The sequence below is a fragment of the Nylanderia fulva genome, unplaced genomic scaffold (genome assembly GCF_048542155.1).
Source record: "Nylanderia fulva isolate GAGA-0341 unplaced genomic scaffold, ASM4854215v1 Scaffold1, whole genome shotgun sequence".
In the NCBI taxonomy this organism is placed as follows: domain Eukaryota; kingdom Metazoa; phylum Arthropoda; class Insecta; order Hymenoptera; family Formicidae; genus Nylanderia; species Nylanderia fulva.
Window position 1 is genome coordinate 7,193,746 of NW_028189192.1, and position 26,004 is coordinate 7,219,749.

At 32.3% G+C, this 26,004-nt stretch overlaps 1 protein-coding gene across 6 annotated transcripts in view; it reads left to right on the top strand.

Annotated features, from left to right (window-relative positions):
• Positions 1-25,723, top strand: part of Fas3 (fasciclin 3) — a 287,025-nt gene extending 261,302 nt beyond the window's left edge. Inside the window, exons 2-12 of one of the 6 annotated variants that reach the window (XM_029303082.2) lie at positions 674-994; positions 1,820-1,954; positions 2,329-2,517; positions 2,843-3,027; positions 5,423-5,564; positions 6,569-6,619; positions 7,763-7,876; positions 21,031-21,061; positions 21,316-21,396; positions 23,427-23,598; positions 24,801-25,723. In XM_029303082.2, coding sequence (XP_029158915.1) covers positions 674-994; positions 1,820-1,954; positions 2,329-2,517; positions 2,843-3,027; positions 5,423-5,564; positions 6,569-6,619; positions 7,763-7,876; positions 21,031-21,061; positions 21,316-21,396; positions 23,427-23,598; positions 24,801-24,989 — 1,610 coding nt within the window. In that variant the 3' untranslated portion in view covers positions 24,990-25,723. Of the gene's footprint in view, positions 1-673; positions 995-1,819; positions 1,955-2,328; positions 2,518-2,842; positions 3,028-5,422; positions 5,565-6,568; positions 6,620-7,762; positions 7,877-12,244; positions 20,088-21,030; positions 21,062-21,315; positions 21,397-23,426; positions 23,599-24,800 lie in introns of those variants that run through there. The other 5 variants (XM_085480922.1, XM_029303084.2, XM_029303083.2 and 2 more) reach the window with 5 other exon arrangements.
• The last annotated feature ends 281 nt before the right edge of the window (positions 25,724-26,004 follow it).

Genomic DNA, 26,004 nt, shown 5'->3' on the forward strand with positions numbered 1-26,004 from the left:
AATATTTCTTTTCTTTCCTCTTTTTCTTTTTATTATTTCGAAAAAGCGTAATTACGATCATTGCACTTTTACGCACCAAACTATATAAATATAATTAAATATATATTTTGGTATATTATGGACTTTAAATGCAGAAATGTGTACGTGCTGCATATATAATTATATCGAACATGAATGTCAAATCTAATTATTTGTTTTTTTTTCTGATTAAAAAGCTAATATCAAAACTTCTAAAGTAATAAAAATAAAATATATTTATGTTTATAGAGTTTTTAATATCTAATACTCGATGTTCGATAAGAAATTTCTGTTCATGTATTTACTGTAGAAAGGAAATTGATAACTGCAATTTTTAAATGTCTTACTTTAAGACGCTATGCAAAGAAAAGTTATATAAACGTCTTATAAAATATTTGTAAAGCATCTCGTAAGATAATTTTCTGTAACACATTTTTTGTATTTTCTGTAACACATTTATATTTCAATGTATAATTTGAAGTATAGAAAGCAAATTCTCCCTTAATTAATTTTCCTATATACATTTTTATTTTAAGTCAGAATTCTAATATTCCACGCCGAAATTTTCAATATTTATATAACGTAACTTCGCTGATCGATAGGATCGTAAAATTAACGTCATTGTCAAACTCGAAACTGTTTAATCTACTTTCAGCGTCAAGACCGAATCCGATGATAGACATCGAGCCGAAAAGGGAAACAGCTGTCCGGGTTGGTGAGAGTTTGCAGATTCTATGCAGAGCCCCACAACCGATTCGTGTTTGCCGTGTGGAAATACCTGGCGAGGGTAGCATAGTGCTGAACGAAGAACCGTCAGAAGACGGCATCGAGTATTTCGGCGAAGGTGTCAAGACTGGCCAGTGCGGTGTCCGTATCGCTAGAGTGAAGGAAGTACACGACGGCATCTTCAAATGCTCCCTGACGACTATCAATGCCCGACAAGAAGCAACCGCGTCTCTGAAAATCATCGTTGCGAGTAAGTCGTTGCCTCCTGTTTTAATTCTATGAGATTCCAGAGACGTAGAGACTGCAAAAATTTATTGTAAAAGACCTACAAGTTTACAGAAATACTTATACGTATCTTTCATCTTTTCATAGTCTTTTCTGCTCTAAAACATATAATTAAAAAAAAACTTTCTTGGAATTCTATAGCGATTCTAATTTTGAAAATGCGTTTATGTTAATTTATTATATAATATATATATATATATATATATATATATATATATAATTGCTTTTTTTCTAAATTCAGTATTACGGTACTTAAAAGTAAATATAATGGGAATATTATCACATAGCGCAAAGTAATAAAATCAGAATACTTTTATAAAAGATTTATAGTAAAAAGAGAGAAAAACATCAATTGGAACAAGAAGTGAAAAAACTAACTAGCTTGTTTTCCAGTCGCTATAGCTGTATTCGAAAAGTAATTAATCTTCCTTAAGAAAATTGGTTACGGAGACTGAAATAGGTGCCCGGAGCGAAATTACTCTATTTAAGATAAACTCGATACCTAAAGATAAATTGCGAAATTCATGAATATCTTGAGAGAAATTGTTTTTTTTTTGCATTTTTAACGAAGAAACATAGAAAAAGATTAAATTCAAGTTTATCGCGATTCGGATGATAAAATAATAATATATATAATAAGTAAGAACGTAGATATTTGAGAATCGCCAGACAGAATTTAAAAAATATATAATAAGATATAAAATAGAAAAACACATCAATGTGTTATATCTCGATTTTTTTGATATGTACAATAAAGCGATCCAAAGAAATTTTTATTTTTATTTTTCAGGACCACCCAATAACCCGGATCTTCGCACGAATGCTGGATCTATTGGCAGAACTATCTACAGAAAAGGCGAAAAATTGGAAATTAGTTGCAGTGCACCGTCTGGACGACCAGCGGCAAATATCTCGTTGTTCCTCGGTTAGTATTATTCAATATTTCCAGAAGAAAGATCATTTTTTTACCGGACTTCACACATGTAGACTTCAACAAAAATTCACAAGAACTAAAATAAAGAAATTACTAAAGAAAACCTTAATTGGGATAATACAAAAGATCAATTATAATAATTTGATTTCAAGATTAAAACAAATAGAAAATTTAATTAAAAATATAAACAAATATTATAAAACAAGTAAATTGTAAAATTTCAAAGATCCTGTTTGCGTGTTTTTGAATTAACCAATACATGTTTATTAATAAAGAAATTATAAAGAAATAAAACAAAAATTTATAAATGTGTGTATTAATAAATGTGACAGAAAAATGAAATTGTTCTTGTTCTTAATATTTAGACGATGAGCCGATCGGCAACGATGATAGAACCGTCATCTACGACACAAATTTAGACGATAACTCTTTGGCCATGCAAAATGCTACGCGCAGTTTGGATTGGACTGACAATGGCAAAACGTTACGATGCGTGGCCAGTCACATAGCTCTTGATAGACCGAAGGAAACTACTATGCAACTCGAAATATACTGTAAGTTAATTTTATAATATAAAACATTTTCTCTCTTTTTTATTAATATAAGTTCTATAATTTTTTTTTAATTTAAATTTTATTTTCCTTGTAGTTGTGTCTCTTCTACGTTGCATCTTATTCTGTTTTAAAATTTAGAATCTTCTACCATGTCAATTTTTAATAGCTAAAATCTTTCTATATTCATATAATAATAGAATACAAAATGACAAATCAGTTTTTAAATTAAAGAATTTTAATGGACATTTTCTGAGATATTATTTTTTGTTGTAATTTTCACATATAAATAAATTTAAAAAGAATTGCATTATTTCTTTCTACATAGATCCACCTCAGCCACATGCAACGTTCGAACGATTCGGATACGTAATTGGCAGACAGGGAATTATCAATATTACCATTTATGCGAATCCTAGACCGGGATTCACATGGCAAGTGAACCAAGAGAAGATCAATGAAGGTCGTCCTGACGAGAGCAATCGATTGGAGACTTCAACTGCCGTCGACTTGGTAAGTTTTTTTTTTCAAAAATTTATTCTCTTTTTTTTCTTTAATTATTAAACATCTTTATTTAAGATTCAAATCGATAAATTTTAATTAAAGAAACATTTTGTCGTCTTATCGTGGTTTCTCGTAGCAAGTTGAAAGTTGAATTTATTACGTCAAAAACGATATTTTTTAAATAATTAATTTTCTTTTAAAAATTTTTTACAACTGTCAAAAAAGCAAGTCCGTTTTTAGCGACCACCACTCTCTTTAAAACGATCGTCGGATTAGCGCGTAGCAAATGGTGCATTTAACGATAATTAAAGAAAGTTTTGTCGTCTTATCGTGGTTTCTCGTAGCAAGTCGAAAGCTGAATTTATTACGTCAAAAACGATATTTTTTAAATAATTAATTTTCTTTTAAAAAATCCTTACAACTGTCAAAAAAGTCCGTTTTTAGCGAGCACCACTCTCTTTAAAACGATCGTCGGATTAGCGCGTTGCAAATAATGCATTTAACGATTGGATGAAATACCATAGTCGTAGAAAGCATATCGGCGGTTTGTTTAAGCTCGAGGGGAATTTCGATGACAGATAAAATGTAGAGGAAAGAAGCGCACTGGCCAAGAAATAATTGGAGTTGAAAGAAGAGAGAGTGCGAGGCCGGATTGGTGGATGCAAATGAAACAGAAATTCAATAGTGCGCCGCGACTCGGGCCTCGATTTACCGTTCGCCCGGGATGCATTCTCCATGCACCTGTGTGACAGCGCGCGCGGAGTACAACGCCGTAATGAAATTCCATTGAATTCAGACACAGCGCGGAATCGATCGGAACCGCGCGATCGGCCTCGAGCGGCAGAGGCGTTTGTTCCCCATCTATTGTTTCGTTAGCACAAGAAGCGGTTTGTTCGTCCCGTAATTAAGGCTTAAATGGATTTGCCGATCTTGCAACTTGCACTTTTTAATTAGTTCGGAGCGGCGAACAGTGGCGAACATTCGTTTCCCCGAATGTGCCTGAATCCTACTTTTCTTATCACACTTTTTGAATCCGATTTATTAAATCGGTTTAAGAGAAAATCTAGAGTAAAGTCTAAAGAGCTTCGCGAAACCTGGATATTTGCGAGATATGTCAAATTTAAAATTTCTTCTTCGTTCCTTAATGGACGAAATTTCTAAAATTTAAAGATAGAAAGCAAATGGTAAAATATGTCTCTACTTTCTTTCTCTTTCCTTCTCTTATATGTTTCTTCGAGTCTAATATTTATTTAAAATTCGAAATTTTCTCGTCATCGTGCGCCAGCTGTTCGTCGTAGCAAAAGATCGCAAAGTTAGTAAACTTCTGAGCGAAATCACGACTTCTGGGCAAGTTCACGATTTGAAGACGAAGGAGGTTCGAAGCGTTAATCGAGCGGCACGCGCGCAGCAAACCGGTCGAGTACATTCAATGATGCGGGCCATTCTTCGATTTAGAGAGCTAGAGAGAGAACTCTCAATGGCGTCCGATGATTTCGTCGGAACTCACGAATTCGGGCGCAAACTTTCAGAGCGAACAGCACGCTCGCGCGAGCATAACACTCTGGAACAACGCCAGCGTGTGCCAGAACCAATAAAAGCCGGCGTTACCGCCGCTATTCGGCCCCGGCTCGTATATGAATGGCTTCCAAATAGGCTGGTGGCTCTCTCACAAGTCACAACTTGCAGTAGATCGGTGAACGCCAAGCCGACCGACGAATACGAATCAGCTTCCACTCCGAGAACGCAATTACGGCGAGCCTCGGTCGAAAGAAAGGCGAAAGCTCGCGAAAAAGGCTCAGCATACCGCTTTCTTCCCTATAACAGCGCCCGAGAACAAGGCTCGACATCGAGAATTGTCGAATGGATTTTTCTTCGATTAGAGAAGTGCATAGGGATGTACGAAAGCAACAAAATGTTAATATTGTATAAACCGAGAAAAATTTTTTAAATGTGTCTGTGTTATTTTCCTAGAAAATATAATTGAATTAAGATTGAAGGATGGTTGATTAAAAAATTTAATCAATTTAATTGAAAAGAAAATTGAAACGTAAAGTTTAAGATGTATACGTAAAAATAAATACATTTTATGTGAAAATTATATATAACAGATATAAAAAATAGAAATGTGATTTTTTCGTGCTTTCGTAGCTAGCGCTTTAATTATCAATTTTGCCCCTTTGATATACAAAGATTACAAAGAGTGCGCGAAAACTCGCAGATTAATAGCAAAAGCTTCTACGAATAATTTATTAATAGACTTTCGTGTGCGCGCCCCGTCGACATTTTAAAGAGAGCTTAATTAAAGGGTTTAATTAATGAACGATACAGCGGAGGAAATTAAGAGCTTGACGGAGAGCTGAACGGATTGATGTACCACGATCGTAACACGAGGCAACATTTATAGGGTAAAGGAGCATGGAGCGTAATTCTGACGATCGACAGCGTTCAAAAATCCGACACGGAGAAGGAGTACAGGTTACTGGCGACCAACAACCAGGGATCGTACGAATATAATATCGTTTTGTCGACATCTTCGGAACCAGCGGGTGAGTTATTCCATAAATCCGATTTACGCAAGTTATTTTCTCTATTGAAGACGTTACACACCGTGCACTCTTGTACATATTAAAATATATTAGAGCACCCTGAATATCACACGATAAATGATAACGTACAAAAATGTGTGTGGCGTCTCTAATACAATATAAATATAATAATTAAAGGATCATTTTTTAATTCTCCTCATAATTTATATATAAACTCTCTATATGTGAACAAAATATAAATCGTCTTAAGTTATTAAAATGATTTAAGCGCATATGGAAAAGTTAGATAATATTTTTTATGTTTAAATATACCATTAGGGGTGTCTCCGATTTAATTACTTTTATGAACGTGAAAATAATTCTTTCTATAAAAAATTTAATGGAAATATTACTATCTCTCTTGTTTCAATAATTTTCGAAATAATAACAGTAAAATTATTAATTAAATTATTTACAACAACGTCTGTTTAAAAACATTTTTAATGAATTATGTCTTTTAAAAGTTCTACGTTTGAAAAACTTTTAAAAGGCATAATTCATTTAAAAATGTTTTAATGCGCAATGTCATTGCGAAACAAACAAATTTTACAAAATTATGAGAGACGCGTTTCGTGTGTATATATATATATATATATAAATACGTGTACATATAACTCTTACTCAATTGAATTATTATATTCGCAAGTTCCTTTTTACTTTTTATATATGGTAGCAAACAAACGATAAGCAACACGCGAGCAATCAATATAGCTCCACACGCTTTGTTCACACACACTTTTTTCCTTTGATTGCTTGAATCAACCGACGTTCACACTTGGCTGGTTCACCATTATCACGATCGTAATCATGCCACCGCGATCTCGCACGTAAAATCGCGACTATATCGATCGTCGTAATCGTCAGAGATGATCGCCACCGATCACACACGCGCGTTTTAGAAAATACGTTTCATCCATGTTCTTGTATGCCTAACAATATCGATCCTTCACCGCATGCTCACGCAGGAGCGTTCGGTCACTTCTATGGTAAGCTCTCCGAACACATGTACGCACTAGGTAATGTTATTTTTTCATATTATTATACGTAAGTAGTTTGTGTAGCAAACGCGGCGTTCCGTGCGCGGCAGATTTGATTTAAACTCCAGGGGGATGATCATGCCGAGAAATTAATAACCGTTATTTGGTTAAGAGCGTAATATACGTCGATCACGAGAGAACACGTTGACGTTGATCGAACGACGAGTAATTTACCAATTTCGACGGAACACAATTGCTTATAAACAATCTAGATTTCGTCGAAAATCGCACGAAATGCTGCGTAATTAAATATGCGTATATGTAGTGTTGCACTATACTTAATTGTTATTTTTATCAATGCACTTTTATACAGGATGCTCTCAATAATTTGCAACGAGAATATTGAGAAAATGTTCGACATTTTTACAAATTTTTCATTTTCAATATGTATTTTTGGAAAATTGTGTTCGGTAAAAGAGTTTATTTAAAAAATGTGCTTTTATCTCGGTTCATTTTTGAAAGTTTATATATATATATAATTCGCAAAATAATTTTTATAAAACATTCAAAATTTATTAACTTTCGAAATTATAAATATTATAAATTATTATTAGTAAATAAAAATTAAAGTTGTCAACATATCCTGTATAATGATGCAATTATTTATTTAATATTCAATAAATATTTGTGCACATTTTGTAATATATTTAGTAGGTTTCATACATTCATATCAATATCTTGGAAGTAATATATATTCAAATATTTTGAGAACAGAAAATTAAAAGAAATTAGAGTGTGTGTGTGTATTTTGTAGAAAAATATTTTCTGTTTAATAGCTCAAATAAACATATGCTTAATAATTTATTTATAATTTCTAGTGTTTTAAATTATATTACATAATACTTTAAGGAGGACTGGTTTTTCAATAATAGTTTGAATTTAGATCGAAGTTTGAACTATGCACACATATTTTGTGCAAAGTTTAAACTACTATTGAAAAATCGGCTCTAAATCACTTCAGTCTTGAATATTTTTTCTTGTGTGTAACATTCTTTTTTTTTTTTTATTCCTACACTAGAAAATGATTGCTAATTATTTCAATCCAAGATATTGATATAAATATTAAAACTACGCTACAAAGAGAACTACAATAAAGAGAGATTTTTTTCACCCGATTTGCAGGTGTTGATTTGGATGCTGGATCTATCATTGGTATTGTCGTGGGCGTTCTGGTGCTCGTACTCATTATTTTCCTCGTAATCTTTGCACGCGCGACTGGTCGCTGGTGCTTTGCAGGTGAGTCAATTTGAAAAAATATATATATATATTTGATAAAAGAATCCTTTCTCTTTAGATTATATATGCCACGTCTTATATATTTATGTCAATTTCCCTATTTTTCTTTCGTTCCTCCTAATGATTTCGTTTCGCGAGAACGGTCGGAAACGCAAATACTGTAACCGAAAATACTGTGAAACTTGAGTAAAATACGTTGCTTGCGTAGGATGATATACTTCTTGGAATAGACACAAATCCCATTAAACAGTTATCGGGATATAATCAATTATACAGAAGAGATGAGCGAGTACTATGGCAGAGTAGGAAATTAAAACGAACTTTTTCCTACTTATGATTTTCACGAGAAATCAGTTTGTAATACACGGATGATAAGCTGAAAGAAAAAGATATATACATTTTTAAACGATACAATTTTTAAATATTCCTTACTTCAAATTAATAGTAAAAGATTTATATATTTTATTTTTATATTCTTAATCTAATTCTTCTTTTTACATTTCTCATTTTTCATTTGTGACTGCCAATTAAAAATTTTTTAAAAATCCATTAGTATATAAATATCTAAAATAAAATTGAAAAGATTTCTTGTGTCACATTAAATATTTAAATAATTAAATAGCATAATTGAATAGCATAATTGAATAGCATAATTGAATAGCATAATTGAATGTAGCAAATTACAGATTTTGTTATAAATAAGTCGAAAAATTATAAAAATTTGTCGTTTCTATTTATATATCCAATATCTGCAATTTATTGTTAATTTCTAGTCTCGATCTAATTATTTAAATAAAATTGATCGCGCGCGCATGTTGTTCGTTTGACAGATGTGACGATTTCGATAAAAGAGAGACAATCTATCGTACGCGAACGTACGTAATGCATGGAGAAAATGTATTTCTGAAGCTTTACGTATAAATGACGGAGAGAAAGATTTCAACGTCTATTCGAGGAAAATATCAGAAACGGATAAAACGATAAACGCTCATCGACGATATAAAACTCGGAGTGCGATGAAACAGTGTTTATGTATATCACTTATCACCTTTCTTGTTGTGATTGTTGTTGTCGCTGTTGCCGTTATTTATTACTACATAGTTTATTACCATTGTTTTCGTGAACGTTATGCGTTACAATCGCGTGGAGCAGTGTCTGCAATATATACGATTAGCTTAAATCGAGGTAATTATCACAGCGGTAGCATAGCATCGCGCGTGCAGTAGAAGCGTATATATACGTATATATACTGGGTTTAATTAGTGCGCTCCAAAGAAACTGTAATGCGCTGTTACCGTTTATATATATATATATATATATAAGTATTATATATAAGTACATATATATATACACATATATATATATACATGTATATGTGTATGTATATAAATAAATGTACCTTTTATCTGAACGTATATGCAAATATCTTATGTGTTGTGCCGCTACACTGATATAGGACAGCATGCAAGTCGGGCCAAGTAAAGAATACGGAGATACGTCAACGATTACCTTGCGATTCCGTACTCTAGGCATGACACTGTCCAGGGGTAAGTTACCTCAGGCAGGACGAAATACCCCCTCTCTCTTCATCCCTTCATCCCCTTTTTTTCTCTGAAATAATGCTCGTTCTCTCGTTCATCATCGACCCGTCCGCTCGTCACCACCTTTTTTTCTCAAGCAGAATCATTTTTATCAAGCAGACAACATATACACCCTCTCTCTCGCTCGCGCGCCATATCATCTTCAACGCCGGCTTATCAACGATCACGAGCCGTCTACTCGTTCGAGAGAAGTAGAGACTCTCCCCTTCAAATTTAATACACTTTGCGCTCTCGTTCCCCACGCTCTCGTCTTGCAGACCCTCGACATATTCTCGAATTTTTACGCCGCGCCATCATTTTTATTTGGCATGTGTCGATACGTAATCGCTTTATCGATTTATGGCTTGCGTTTTATATCGCCGATAAACATTCCCCGCTTAATCGATTACGCTTCTACCGCGTTCTCGCTTTCGTTGGCCAAGTTCGACGCTTAAAACGCGCACGATTTTTGCCCGTTTCTTCTCCGCGGCATTGTTTTACAGCGATTTTTAACGCGAACCATCTATATTTAAAGAGAGGAGACTTAGGAAGACGTATGTGATAAATACGATACCGTCAGGAAATAAGCCAAAAAATAGTTTTGATGGAGCATGTGTGAAAAACATCTTCCAGTAGAGAATGGTTTGAGAGTTCTTTTGACGCTCTTTAAACAATTTCTTTAACGTGAATTTTTCAATTTTGTATCATATTTTCGTGATTGATTTCTCTCTTTCTCTCATGCGCGGCCTAATTTACTATTTTTACGCGTGAAGTAATAGTTATTATATGAACTCATACATAGTATCCAGGATTCCAATGAAAACCGCAAAGACCGCAGAGTTTAGCAGTAAAACTTTTACGGCCAACACTGTTCCGAGCAATTAACGCCTAGGCGAAAAAATTGATTTCCCAATGATTTAGACCTCCGCGTAATTTATTTATAGAAATATATATTTCAATACTTTCATAAACCTCGAAGAATAAGAAAAATTACCATTTTTTTTTATATATCTTCATGAATTTTCGATAATTATTTCGTTGTCGCGTATAATACATATGAATAAAAATGTCATAAGCACAAAGGATAGGATTAATCGAAATGTATGCTCGTTTGTTCAAATTGGGAAGAATAATTTCCGTAATTTTGTTTCGGACGAAATTCAATTGTGTGCAGAAAAGTACGTATTTTTACAATTGCGATTAAATCGCATTTTAATTTTTATACGATGTTGAAATTTTGTTGTCATCGATGTCGACATCAATGATTGTGTAATTTTCTATAATTATGTCATCGAACTTTATTGCATGTCAATAATACCTGCTGCTCCGTAGCTGACCAACGATAATTTAAGCATATTTATATTGCTACGTGCTCGCAATCATCTTGTACGATTCTCCATTTACATTTACACTACGTGATTTCATTAGCATGTCGCTTACAATATCGAATCGGCGTAAAATCGTTCTTCACTTGTAATGCAAAAAAAGTCGTGCTATATCACGAAGGTGAATAATTAATCAATACGTATTAATATCGATTATCGCGCTATAACATCATGTTTGCAGATAATAGCGCTGCGAAATCTGATAAAAATGATAACGCCTGTAAATATAGACTCATGATTTTCACACAGGTATCGATTTAAAAATCGAATCATGCAAACACACTGTAAATCTCTAATAAGAATGGACAGGGGCATAACGTTTCTTTTCTTTTCTTTCTCGCAACAAGCAACGATGATAAGCAATCGGCAAAAAGGCAAGTGTGGTGAAATTATCCTGAGCAGAAACGATCGGTGATCCAATCGATATCAATAATTATAGCTTCGCGTGCTTTCTGACATTGCTCATCGCCGCGCGATTTCAACATTTTTTAATTACAATTGGAAATTGCGATTTTTTTCGTCTCCTTCCTCCTTGGACTCTGATCAAGCATGTTTGTCACCTCAGAATCCCTTCGCCGTTAATTTAATATATTTCAGCGCAGATTATAAATGTGTATTCTTTGCTAGTTGCTAATTTTTTAGCGTTGGGAAAAGCGACATCATGCTCTCGCTATTATTCGAATTTTATCTTGCTTGAATCGTGGTACGACGTTGAACTATGCTTGTGAATGTTACGACGATTTCTTTGATACATTCGTTAATTCATACATACTTTTTTTACATAACGCACGAGCGATGTAAATTGAATGTCTCGTCTCTCTTATAGTAGCGTGTAGATAATTAGATACAATAATACCTTTTACTCTTCGGACACGCACGCACATATTCGCGCACACGATGTTTACACTGTACATTTTCGATATGTTTTCAAAGTACTTGTTAGTAAAACACTCTCGATAACATGCAGCCGCGCTGCAAGTTGTTGCATTGATCGCGTAATGGATATTAAAACTTAACTTATAAATGTAGTCCATAAGAGAGTACGAATTCCACATAATAGTCTCTCGCTAATTGGAGAAACAAATATTGAATAATTCACCTAAAATTATAATTCTGACGCGCGAACTAATTAAAAGATTAACATGTCAATTTCTCATTCTACAAATAACAATTTAGCTTCGCTCCAATATCGACATGTTTTTTAACGAAATACATATAACTTATACATAGAAAAAGAAACCTTTGCATAAGAAAGTACCGCATATCTCTAACAATCAATTGACAACATACACACGGCATTTGTAATCGTAATGAGTGAATTCGCATTCATTAAAAAAAAAAAAAAAGAGAAAAAAATCCACACGCACATTTGCCTTGACCGATCGTGGCGTTGCTTGTTGCAGCGAGACGTCGCGGCGACGAGGAGACTGCGGGTGACGTCGGCGCCGGAAGTGAGGCGCACATCACGCCCGGCGACGAGGAAGACGAGGATCACGAGGACCCGCGTATCATCGACGAGAAAGTGCCGCAGGGGGGCCAAGAGAATCCGATACACGCGAGCACCGAATACGTGAACGGCCGTGCGGACGTCAAGAAGGACGAGAAGACGGACACGCCCGTTTAAAAAAAAAAAAAAGAAAAAAAAAGAACAAAAAAGAGAGAAGGAAAGAGACCTTTTCTCTTCTCGCCTCGCTCTTTTCGTCCCTCTACCCTTTCCTTCGATACAGGGAAAAACCGAGCTGTCGCACTTCTCCACGCCACGCCGGATTCTTTAGCAGTAACGATCCAAGTTTCTCTCTGTGCTTTCCGTCTTTTTGTTTGTGAATAAAGCGCATGGACGTTTCCCGTTAAATGTGTGATTGAAAAGTGATGATCGTAAAGTGAGCGCGCGCGCGAGCACGATATGCGCTATTTATTTCCCATTTTTCATTTATAGAGTAAGATAAAAAAATGTTAATCCTCTCGTTTTCCTCACACACAGTAATCGTGTGAACTACGTGTGTATTAAGAGTATATATAAGAGTGTACACGTAAACTCTAGAAAATTTATATAAATTTCTGCAAAACGACTTTGTCATGTAATTGACTTTGTTTGAATGTGATTCTCTGAAATGCCTAGTATAATTGTATAACAATTGTGGAATAGAAAAGAAAGAGGAAGGAATTTTAAAAGATTATATATATAAATATAAAAGAAGAATATATTATATAAAATTAAAAGAGATATGAAAGATATGTACTCCATTGTATCACTGTATTAATAATCACTGGGTACTGCATATAAATATAAGAGTATAAACATAAAAGTAATTTGAAAACGAGAGGATTAAAAACAGCATACATCACTTATCTCGATAATGCTAAGTTATTAATAATCTAAGTATATTTATTTTAGGAGTTATAAACAGAAAAATTTTTGAAATTAAGAATTTTCGTAACATAATATATTAGATAATAATAAAAATGACTAACTTTAAAACATTATCTTTCCATATAATTAAACTTTTTTATATTTTTTTCTTAAGACTTTTTAGTACATTTTATTAAACATTAAATATTTTTTTAGAAGAGTCGCTTTTACAAATCGTAAAAGCTATTAGACTAAACATTATTTTAATTCTTATCTTAATTAAATAATTTCGATGATAAGTTTTTTGTATCTATTAAGGAATTGAAACTTGCCTTTAATATATAAATTTCTTCGTAATTTATGTCGCGCACGTTTCGCTAAATGTATCACGCTTAACAAACAAAATAATCGTGATATATATGTAGGTAACGATCATAAAAAGCGCGCGCGCCAAATCGATTGACAGCGAGAATTGTTATCGAAATTTCCTGGAAACGAATTTCTATTTCAATCGCGCGTCGCTTTGACATTTCCTTTGACGGTAAATCTTCAAAGCCTTCAAGTACGACCGTAGGTGTTCGCGTCGGAGAAGTTTGATTATCGATTCATCGACTATAATGCTCCGAATCTCCCTTCATCAATCGCCAATAAGAAAATTATTCGATAGATCCGATTCTTTCTCGATACGAGTACGTGTAAATAGAAATCGTGAACTCGGAGGCGAACTTATATGTATAATACTTTGAAGCAATTGATTGATTGATTATGCTGATTTTAAGAAATATTTATATATCTTTCATAATTTTAATTTTATTTCACGAATTTGAATTTTCTAACTATATTAATATAATTATTATAATGATTTATAACAGTGTCAAATATATTACTTTTAAGAATATTAATTCTTTTTAAGAAAAATAATGATCTGATGTAAGGATATTAATTTTTTTACGGATCTGTACGAATGTATCGAGAGATCTGGAGGTAGACGATCGAAAGAATTTTACCGTAATTCGCTCGCCATTGGACACATGTGGTTTTTATGCCGAACTTAGCGATGATTATAAAGTAGTTATTACAAATTTTGCGGGGGATGTACCATTCTCGAAGAGATGATAGGTATCCTCACGATAACCCGGACAAATCAAATTGTGCAGCCGAAACTTTTTATGTATAAAAAAAAAAACATATATACACATCTATACATACGAAAACATACATTTGTTACGCGCGACGAGACATTACGCATGTACGCGTTTACGTTTCCTAAAAGTCACGAAAATATTCGTTATGTGCAAGAAACAACGCGTGTGTGCGTATCATTAAGATAAAAAAACACATTCCACGCAAGATATTTCCATTTAATATACACTAGAAATGTTTTCGTAAACGTGAATCTTTATAAAACGTGTCCATTACACTGTGATCGTGCATCTTTTTTTTGTTCTTTTCGTGAAATGTAAAAATAACGCGTTTTCTGCGTTGATTCTAAAGAATAGCCGAAGTTCGAAATAAAAGTTTTTGTACCCGAACACATATTTATAACGATGCGCACTCTCATTTTAACGACACGAAATTTCTGCCATGTCACGCAACGAAGAGTTCTAGATTTTAATGTATATCTTACAATTAGACACGAAACGAGCATACAAGCGAACAATAGAAACGGTCGCCAGATATATTCAGAGAATTTTTATGAAATTTCGAAATCGAAAGTGCGATCGTGTCTTTAACATTATTAGGCAGGACTATTATTATTCCATGCCATTTGTACTGTAACATTTTTACAAATATAACATTCCTGACGCGTGTTTTACTTAAATGCATTTAAATAAAGGAAGAGTTTTTGTAAGTTACTGTATACACATAGTATAATAAGATCATTGCGTAAGCATACGGAATGTTGCGTAAGTTTTGAAATAGGATTGTATATTATTTATTCAATTCTAATGTATTTAAGGAATATATATATGTAGACAGTAAAATCTATCAATTTATCAAAGAGATATATCAAAATGATTAGTTTGAAAATAATACATGCAGAATTTCAATTCAAGTTTAATTAAGCAATCGACAAGTTTATCAATTTTATTGTGTCTAATTTTTTTTCCCTTTGAGTTACGCAACATTCTGTATATAATTATAGCGATTAAACTAATGACGATCTAATGAGTATGCGATTTTATAAAATATGAATTCCATTTATAGAATCTCATTTATGAAACAATATTATATAACAATTGCGTTTTATTAAAAAAAAACGATTTTATATATGATATTTTATTAATGTGTAGTAATATGCGTTCGCACTTGACCGTGAAATGCACGATTTGAATCAAGTATACTCGTCAAACCGAGATTTGATATATTCTTACGATATTCAATAAATTATATTATACGTCACAATACTGTATATCAATCGGCAGAATTCGTTGTAATTTTTCATTCTACATGTTTTCTATGATATATGTATATGACTATTTATAAGAGCGACGTTTGCGATTATATGCAATTTTTATATAAAAAAAAAACGTATTTCAGTTTCAGTAAATTAAACTTTTTTCAACGACACGCTATATTTTATTTGTTGGATGGTGAATGTAATTAATACGTTTGAGATATAAGGGCAACTGAATCATATCTAAGGAATGATACGAGTTTATAAGTACAATTTCGAAAATCAAATTTTCAAGACTTTGTCATTATTAAAGATGCAAAAGATATTACATAGCACGTAAATTATTTGCATCGTATTAAATGTATCGCACTATGTACAGTGCATTAAATATATTTCCCACCCAACACACCTTACAGAATTATTAAAAGACTTGCATCAAGTTTTAAGATGAAAATTTTTTGATAGATTTTTAATAAGTATTTTTTTGCTAATATTTAAATTATTGTACAATTACACGTAGTTTGGCAAAATTTTTAAAAACTTTTGATATAAATTAAGATCTTGAAATGTAAATTTATAACAAAATTTTCATTATTAATTAACATAAAAACGATTTTATTTAATGGAGAGCTTTATTCTCTCAGAATCTCTTTTGTTAAAAAACGCGCTTTTAAGTAAACTTTTTGCTAAAAAAAATATTGTCATTTACACTAGATAGAATAACACTCTTACGTAGTTTGATGCAGATCTTACAGAGAAACATTCTATATGCATTTACTCACACCGGATATACCTTTTACGAGGCATATTAATAATATTGCGAATGACTCGTTTAAAGTCAACTTCGTATAAATTTTTCTCGTTGCCTTTGACAATAAGTGTTGTTTGTATTTTTGTACACAGATGACTTTTCTTTAGTTAATCACTAATTCTAAAATACTTGCTTCATGAGCGCAAATTATTCACATGACACACACACACACACACACACACACCCCGCATATACTGAACGTAGGTCTCGTCGGCATCGCGTAAAAATTGAATAAGAACCAAAGGATGAATGTAAAATTCATCGACGATACATTATCGAATTCGGCACGTACGCTCCTTCACTGTTTTTTCCGGATGCATTCGTGTTTTCATTTACAAGAAAAGGGCCGTGCTGAGACCGACGAGATCATCGAGGTTTTCATCGGAGATAGGGGGAGAAAGGACGTGTAGTGATTATTAAGCAGAATTATGATAAAAAAAAATCGATCGCGATCTGAACGAATTTCAATGAAGGAGAACGCCGATGCAGCTCGTCGGTCGACGGTCGAATCTCTGCTGTTGTACATACTAAATATATATAAATATAAAGATATATATAAATATATATAAAATGGTACACGAAGAAAACGGTACCCCAGATATATATATTCTGAGTCGGAAAGCACTTGGTTTGCAAGTATTCGCGAATGCCGATCGAGTGAGTGACTCACTTATTCACTTGCACTCCAATTGCTGAATCGACCTGTCGTTATTCATGAACTTTTTTTTAGAATGAAAGATATTATCGAACGGAAAGAAAATGTGTGAAGTTACTTAAAGCAAGTTGATAAAACTCTGAAAAACGGATGGAAAAAAATGAAATGTGCGAGGAGGCGTGTAACAGAAAAGTAAGAGAAAAAACGATTAGATATATTGGTATCTTAGAAACTAGAACGATCAATGTCATTTTTTTTATATATTACAACTTACATATCCGAACATGGACGAGTTTTTGTTACGACTCGCAAAACGAAAGAAATTTTACGTTCAATTACTAAATTTATTTCTCTACCACGTGTCTTCTCTTCTCGGTTACATTGGAAGTTCGTCCTTTTATTTTTCTTTATTTCTTTTCTAGTTGCATGCATATTTAAATATGCTGAAAGTTTCTTTTATTATTTTTCCAACCTTCCTTCCAGCATTATTGGAAGCGAAAGAAAGAAAAGATAACATTGACAAAGACAGATAACATTGATATCGATTATTCTATTTTCGAGATACTGGCATATGCAGCTAAAAAATTGCCAACTGAAAATTGCCTCCATTTACGAGGCTGACACATTGTTTGCGCTGTCACAGAAAGGCTATCTCGCATCAGTTTTCAATCCGAATATCGGAGATCTATAAATATACATAATATATACATATATAGAAAGAATATATATACATATGTATATGTGTATAATTTATACACATTATATATATATATATATATGTATTATATATGAATAATATATATTATGTACATTATATGCCAGAATATGTTAATATATGTAATAGAGAGAGCCTAAAAACACAGGGAAAGGGGAAATCGCGCGTTTACCTAAAGAAAAGAAATAAAGTAGATATGCGGTATCCTCTGCATATTCTTACGCATCGCGACGATTTTGTTGTAGCGAGCGAATAAGAACAGCAGCGATCCGAATTTTTTATATACAATATAAGAAATAATATATATATATATATATATATGTGGTCACATCTGATTTTTAAATGTTTCACAATATTCTATAAGAAATGAGAGAGATCACACACCATTTCCAGAAGGAAACTATACAAAGAGAGAACTGATTAAAATAAACATTACAATTTTCTGTCTTACAATTAGACTAAGTATATACATGAGATTCTCACAGAGCTATTCTCGGGAAGTAAAACGTACGATTAAATGACCATCGAGATCTTCTTTCGACTACTTATCGGAAACTTTTACTAACCGAAAATTACTCTCGGATAAAATTGCCAAGCATATAGTAACAGTGAATACGATCAGAGGATAATATCGGAATTTAAATTAATATTTTAAAAGTGATATGATATTCTAGGATTTTATCGAAAAATTTCTTGTCGTTTTTGGTGTTTGCATTATTTTTCATTGATTCGAAAAATATTTTCGGGTCTCAAAAAAAGAGAATAATCAAAATTATCAATGAAATATTAAAAAAAAATGTTTACTATATTTTTTGTATAAATAAAAAATGCTTATTTCTTAGTCTCGACTTTTTTTGTAAATTTCAGATTTTAATTCATCAGTTTTATTAAAAGTAACCGCTGTTACTATCCTTAGGGCTATTGTAATAAATATTTCAATGACTTTCACGAGACTATTGTAAGCTGGCTCGAACAGATCTAGAAATACATAGCAAGAACAACGTCAAAGATCACTGCCAAAATATAAATCGATATATAGGATTTTTTCTATCTTATTTACAAAAATGCCATAAGAGAATACCATGTACATCCTTCATCTTAATCTGTAAGTTATGTATTAACATGTTTCTATTTGATAAGAGGACGATTACCATAAATAAGATCTGCGCTTTCTTAAATAATATCGATGTTTACAAAGTGCGTGACAAGTATCGTCGTAGATTGTGATTTATTGCGTTGTTGATTTGACTTAATCCGGTTTAGCGAGACACGATTCCCTTGTCGTTATATATATATTCATAAAAAATTTATAAAAGGAAAGAAAAAGATAAATGATATATACCGATGCATTTGCGTACAAAACCTGCCTATACATTTACATTCTTATTAATATTAATGCAGCTATTACGTATAATTGATTTTGATATAATTAGTTAACTGTAATGTACGTGTAATTATATCGATAATGTTTACGACTTATAAAATCTCGATGATCATGCTGCGAGGATATAATATAATATATATAAATATATACGGACGTGTAGGAAATAAAACAGATGTGTACGCACGTTCGATCGCATTTTCGTCATTTCCGTGACAACTAGAGATTGAATGAACATTTGTAAAACTCGTAATATATTAACGAAAAAGATAACATACGTTATTAAGGAGCATGATCGTTGGCCATACACAATGGGGTATATATATATATTATATATTATATGATATAGATATATATTTATGTTAATGTAAGTCTCTATAGAGTAAGAGATGAGATGAAGAAGCATGCGATGGCGGTGTCGATTTACCGGATCACGAGATATTATATTATAAAATACCTGCAATTGGTGTTCTCTCTCTCTTTCTCTCTCTTTCTCTCTCCCTTTGAAACATTTTTAGAAGCCACCTAAGTACCGTGTGAAAAATCGCGGTTAAGTTACCGAGAAATTGCGTTTGTGCGATATCGTTATCTCGTCATTTCCGATTAAGGGCCCAATAGAAACGGCGCGATCGGTTATTTACACCACAGAGAGATCGCTAAATGTCTAAATTAAGAAAGAAATATAGTTCAAAAACGACGCTATGCACGACCGCGATTATAAAGCGAAACAGCCACGTCGCAAGCGCGCGAGAACGATGACATTTTGTATCTCTACTTGTAGATACAATGCGATAGGCGAGAAGTAAATCTAAGAATTCAAATGAATTAATATATAGAGAGCTGTATGTATAATTAACTATAAGTTCATTCGTCGCTATGATATTATATACTTAGGTATCGTATGATTTTTGAAATAAAACATTTGTTTTAAATATATACAGATAAATGTTGCGAGAGATGTGTCTCATCCTATCATTAAACTTACGATATTGGACCATTTTTACCTCGTAACTTCGAAATCTTATCGGTTACAGCGATTAATACAGAAAATGCAGTCTTCTGAATATAAAAATTGATATAGTATGAAAATTAAATTCATAAATCGCAATGTTATGCCACCTTTTTTCTAATGATTTGTATCTTTCATTCGATCAATGTGAAAAAGGAGAGACGTGTATTAATATTCGTAATATCATTTTAATTGAGATAGATCTTAAAATACATGAAACTTGAAATACATAATATAATACGGTTGAACCAGAAATGAATGGTGTCATAGATTGACATCATAGATCAAAGTTTAATGATACAATATGTGTTACACATTGTTGACATACTGGCACATTGAGTCTTAATTTGCAAGATATGATAATTGAGCGCGTGCTTTACTTTTAATACGATATTGTTTTAAACACAAGATTTCCAAGTTACGATTCTTCAAATCATTTACGCGTATATGTGAAATATGTTTCTTTTTTTTTAATGATATCTCTTCGATAAAACTTGAATCATACTATATTAACGTCATAATGAAAAGCATCATTGTTTTATATGTCAAATGAATTATCCTGGACTGCTTTAATAAATTGGAATTATTACGACTTAAAAAATATTAACGATAAATATTAACTTCAAAAGTATATTTAATTAAAAAATGTGTTAAAGTTTTTTAATTAATCTTATAAGTATAAGAGAAAAAACTTATAGTGATCATATCTCAGTGTCACTTTACTCATTAATTGCAGTTTTTGAAAGTGAATAGAGTCCTGTCAAAAATATTAATTATATAATCTAATAACTTTTATTACAAAAGCTAGTTTCATTTTAAAACAGCAAAATATTGCCAAATTTAAGCCAAATTTCTCCTTATTACTTTCAGGTCATTCAACCACCAGAAATCTCGGGGAGTCGTGAGTATACTAAAAAATATATACGATATATTAATGTATGATACAAAACCCACATTTTCTCGCACTCTCGCTTATAGTATCCACACACACTTGCACCATGGCGTCATGACTAATATTTCATTTTTCGTAGTTCGCTTTAATTTAATTTAACTCGTGTGACGCGGTTCAGAGACGAATAGTATAGATCTCTTCGTCGCTTTTCCGTCACTCGACGATTATCGTTCTGTAGATTTTTGCCAAGCATGCATTTTCAGAGACTTCGCGGACCCTGCGACGAGTGTTAGTCTTCTTCGCCTCGAGAAATCGAAAACTGCGGCCGATGTCGTTAGAAAAAGGCAAGCAGCAGCTTTTTTATCTTATTTGCAATGTCGGATGTGTCCGTCGACGCGCTCGCTTTTCTTACTCGTCGGGACAGAGAAATTGAATTAAATTGCGCGGAAAGCGAACGGCCAACAAAGTATTGTTCGTCATCTGTTTTCTGCACAATTTCATCAAACTGGGAACTTGTCCTCGTGATAAACGGTAAAAATAAAATAATCCCTTATTTGACAATAGATTTAAATTTATATTTATAACTCGTACTAACTCACGATCTCAAACAATGCGATCTAAAACAAAGAAATATGTGAAGCTTAATTCGCATTTCATTGAAATTATCAATGTACATTACAAGAATAAGTCTCGCTTTTGACGTCATACTCTAAACTGTCAAAATCTATTGGCTGTGTATACACACATACACCAGATAAAAGTGACCTCAATTTAAGTGGCCTAATTTTCATACACTCATCAGATAAGATAAATCATAGGGTCAGAACTTGAGTGCTAAATGCTGGTGTCCATCACGTGACGTGTTTACACAGATCATCGTGATATATGTAGCAACGAAATGAAATTAAACAGTTACTCGATTACCCTATTCTACATTGTATTTTCTTATTATACGTTCTACTTTAGTTATCACAATGTCTATTTCTGCCTAACATAGATGTATGAATAGAACTTTGTTCCTATATCCGTTTGCGTGCAAAGAAAATCTAAACACGGATTTGTATAATTTCGAGTATCTGCCTGCTGCATACATTCACGATGTTTATTTCGTAATATTCAAATAGCAGCAAGGAAAATATAATACGCTTGTAATTTAAGTCATAATTACATAATTGCGGTGTAGAGAACAAGCGCTGCATTTTTTTAAAGTTCCCAGTTTACGAGTCAACGCGAGTAAGAAAATACGCAGCTTACAATTAGTTGCACATGACATAGATAATCGCTGCTTATGTGCGAATTGCCTCATATTTTTCCAAACGATTGCATTTATCTTTTATATACGCGATCAACATGCATACTTATATTCTGCTTATATAATGTTTTTGTCTAATTTAATTAGCGTGAAAAATGGAGTGCTTTGTTCAGTTCATGTATACGCTTCATCTAGTAGTATTTCATCGTAATTTATATGTGTATAACATATATAATTTATATTAATCGCAGCTCTTATTTTATAACATTTGAAAGCAAGATTTTTAAGTGACTAAAATGTTATGCTGAATTAATTGATATAATGACAACCCAAATTTAATTTACAACATTTATCGACTAATCAATCATATATTTATGATACTGAAAATAACGTAAGCTTTATTATCATATCAGCACATTATGCGAAATTTGATAAAAATATTGCTCAAGATAATTTTCGCTGTGTAATCCAATGCTATATTTACAAAATGCAGTTCTTGGTAAATTAACAAAAAAACAAAAAGATTTATTGCAATCAATTCTGTCTATCATAATTTTTTTAACGATTCAATGTTCAGTGAATTTACATTTATTCATAAACGTACATATGCATATATTAAGAAGAGGCAAGTAGAAAAAAGAATAAGAAATAAAAAAATTTAGTTCGCACTTGAAATTTAATAATTATCGTATTTGAAAAAAATTAAACAAGTCGATGTAACGCCTTTTTATACGCGTGTAATTATAAATGTTTTTTTTTCGTGACATATTTATCGATATTAATCGTTGTTCATACTTAACCCGTAACCTTTGTTGCTCATTCTTCGTCTAAAAGAAAACTAAAATAACAGATGACACACACACGTATACACACATGTATGCGCGCATAGAAATTAATCAGAAAATAACACATATACATCGAGAATAATAATTGCTCAATGCGGAAATTAAAATTACGGAAAAAATTATTAAATCGTCATTCGATAACAAGTTGAAAAATCAATATCATGAACACTGCATATTACAGCTTGATGTTCGTCGTTCCCCGTAAAATCAGTATTACGTGATCATGTGTCAACGAGATGTTTTGTATGAAAAAAAACAGCTTAATTCTTTTTATTAGAAGCGACACAGAAAGTGCCGGCAAATATTCGCGGTCGGAAGTAGACGGAGCGTCGTCCCGAGGACGAAAACCAAGGATCAATTTGTCCAGACTCTTTGGACGTAACAAGGATAAAGTGTCAGGCGCTGATACGGACACCATGAAAACTGTCGTCACAGTCGACGACGAAAAGGTAAGTTCGGTCGGTTTTTAGTGAATATGAGAGTATTTAAATTTTTTTTTTTTACTATTACTATATATCTTTTTCCCCAGTAGATTTGAATATGTTTATTGTCGGTATAACGTAAATGGTCATTCTAAAATCGATAATTTAGTTACGATAATATAAATTAAAAAATAATTTTACTCTCTTAAATGGTATCAGTGTATTATCACTGACAAATAGTTTCAATTATAAATATAATGAAACACTAAAATCTCACTGAAAAGAACTAATTATAGTGGTAGCGGATTTTTCAAGGAAATCATATTCAGTACGCGTGAAATGTAAGATGCGAAGTATATTTTCACTGAAAATCAATGAAATATTCGCTTGATATTTTGTTTTAATTAATGATTTTTTACTGATTTAATTTAAATTTCATCAACATAAATCGTAACTTTCTGTATTTCATAAATATAAATCCCAGCCCGAAATTCATCGCAATAAATTACCGATAATTTTATCATTCATAATTTTTCATCGTATATCTGAAATATTCATCTGAAATATAAAAACACAGAAAAAAAGAAATCCTTGATTCAAGTATATTTTTATTCTTGAACGCTATTTGATTGATTTAAGCATAGAATGCTCTCTGTAATCACAAATTTTCATTTGCCTTAATAATAAATAAGTTATGTGAAGTATATTTTATCCTTAAGATATATTCTTGTTTTAAAAATCGCATATGGTAAAAACAAACTTAGTCACATTTGAACTAAGAATTATTATATATACTTGAAAGTACCGCTTATATCCGATGCTTACTTGTCCTTGCAATACTTATAAGTAAATTTCAGCTTCAACCAAGAATATTTTGCACTTTGTTTTAAGAATAAATTATCCTTTATTCAAAATTATTTATATTTGGCGCTATTATAAGGATAAAATATACTTGAATCAAGGCATATTTGCATTACTTTCAAGGATACTGTTTTTTCTATGGAACATATATAGATATAATTTATATATCATTAATTTTTTTACTAGAATATAAAAAGATTAGACTAGTTATTTATATTACAGGATTTATATCACAAAATTTTTTGTGGAATAATTTTTTTAATGTATTATAATATAATCGTATGATAATAAAATGCTAATTAAAATTGATATATATCTTTAACCTTATTGGCTCTCATATCCGTGTCTGAAAAGAATATGGTGTATAGCTTCAGATCGCTGAGCCAACCGCGCAGGAAAGCAGGACGAATCCTGCGACGGGTGAAGGTGGGATAGTTTACGCTGAGCTAGATCTTACACAACAAGGTGCCACATCCCGACGACTTAACGAGGATAAAACCGAATATGCCGAGATTTTGTATACGAAACCAGAAACGGAAGAAACGGCCGAGAAATAATTGCAATTCTGCGAAAGCGATTTATACAGATATAATATGCAGACGATCGCGCGTTCTCATGAGTTAAAATTTTTGTCGCGTAAAAAAATCCAAAATCTGATACGATTTTACTATAATACGAGCAAATGAAAAACGAAATGGACATACAATTCGGAATGAAAATTAAAGCGACAAATAATTCATTTCAAGGCGTTACCTTCCTTATATCATTATTGATCTTTCGCGTTTATCGCGATTATTCTCATATACGAAAGCGGACACGTTTTTGATTAATCAAAGCATTATAATTTATATGTGTCCGCGATTTACGTGTGATAATTTGTTGTATGGTAGATAATGTTATGGTACAATCGCGCGCACAGTGTTCTGTTTTTCTCCTTCAACGTACATGTTGCACAGCTGATGATTATTGATTTCGGGAGCAAGGAGAGACACGGCAGCATCTTACTGAACACGCAAAAAAATATGCATTGCGGCGCGCAAATTACTCTAAGTATATAGCATGTCTCAAAATGCAAGCGGCATACATAGTTATTTCTCATGACTTACATTCGAGAATTCCTTCCTTGATGAGAATTTTATGGAAGATATGATCTTTAACCATAATCGTGTGTTGCTGGACAAGTTCTTTTTCATTAAGCTAAATGATTTGTTGCATGTGTCGAGTCATATTAATGTGAGCATATTTTTCAGAACACTTTCAAATAAAAATATGTATCTTTTATTTCTCTCTATGAATGTCTTCTTTTTTCTATAACACGTATATGTGACTATTGCGACATTATGCTAAGTATTGCATTAAATGTACTTAAGTATTAACATTAATTAATGTTGTTATTAATTGCCCATTTAAATAATATGTAAGCGTAATAATAATAATGAATATTGTTCAAATCATGCACTTAAAAGTTGTTTGGATAATTGAAATTTGAAACATTATATAATCTTATATGTAAAATGTCTTTAAAAAAGTCTTTATAGAATATAGCTATGGCAAAAGTAATTAATAATACAA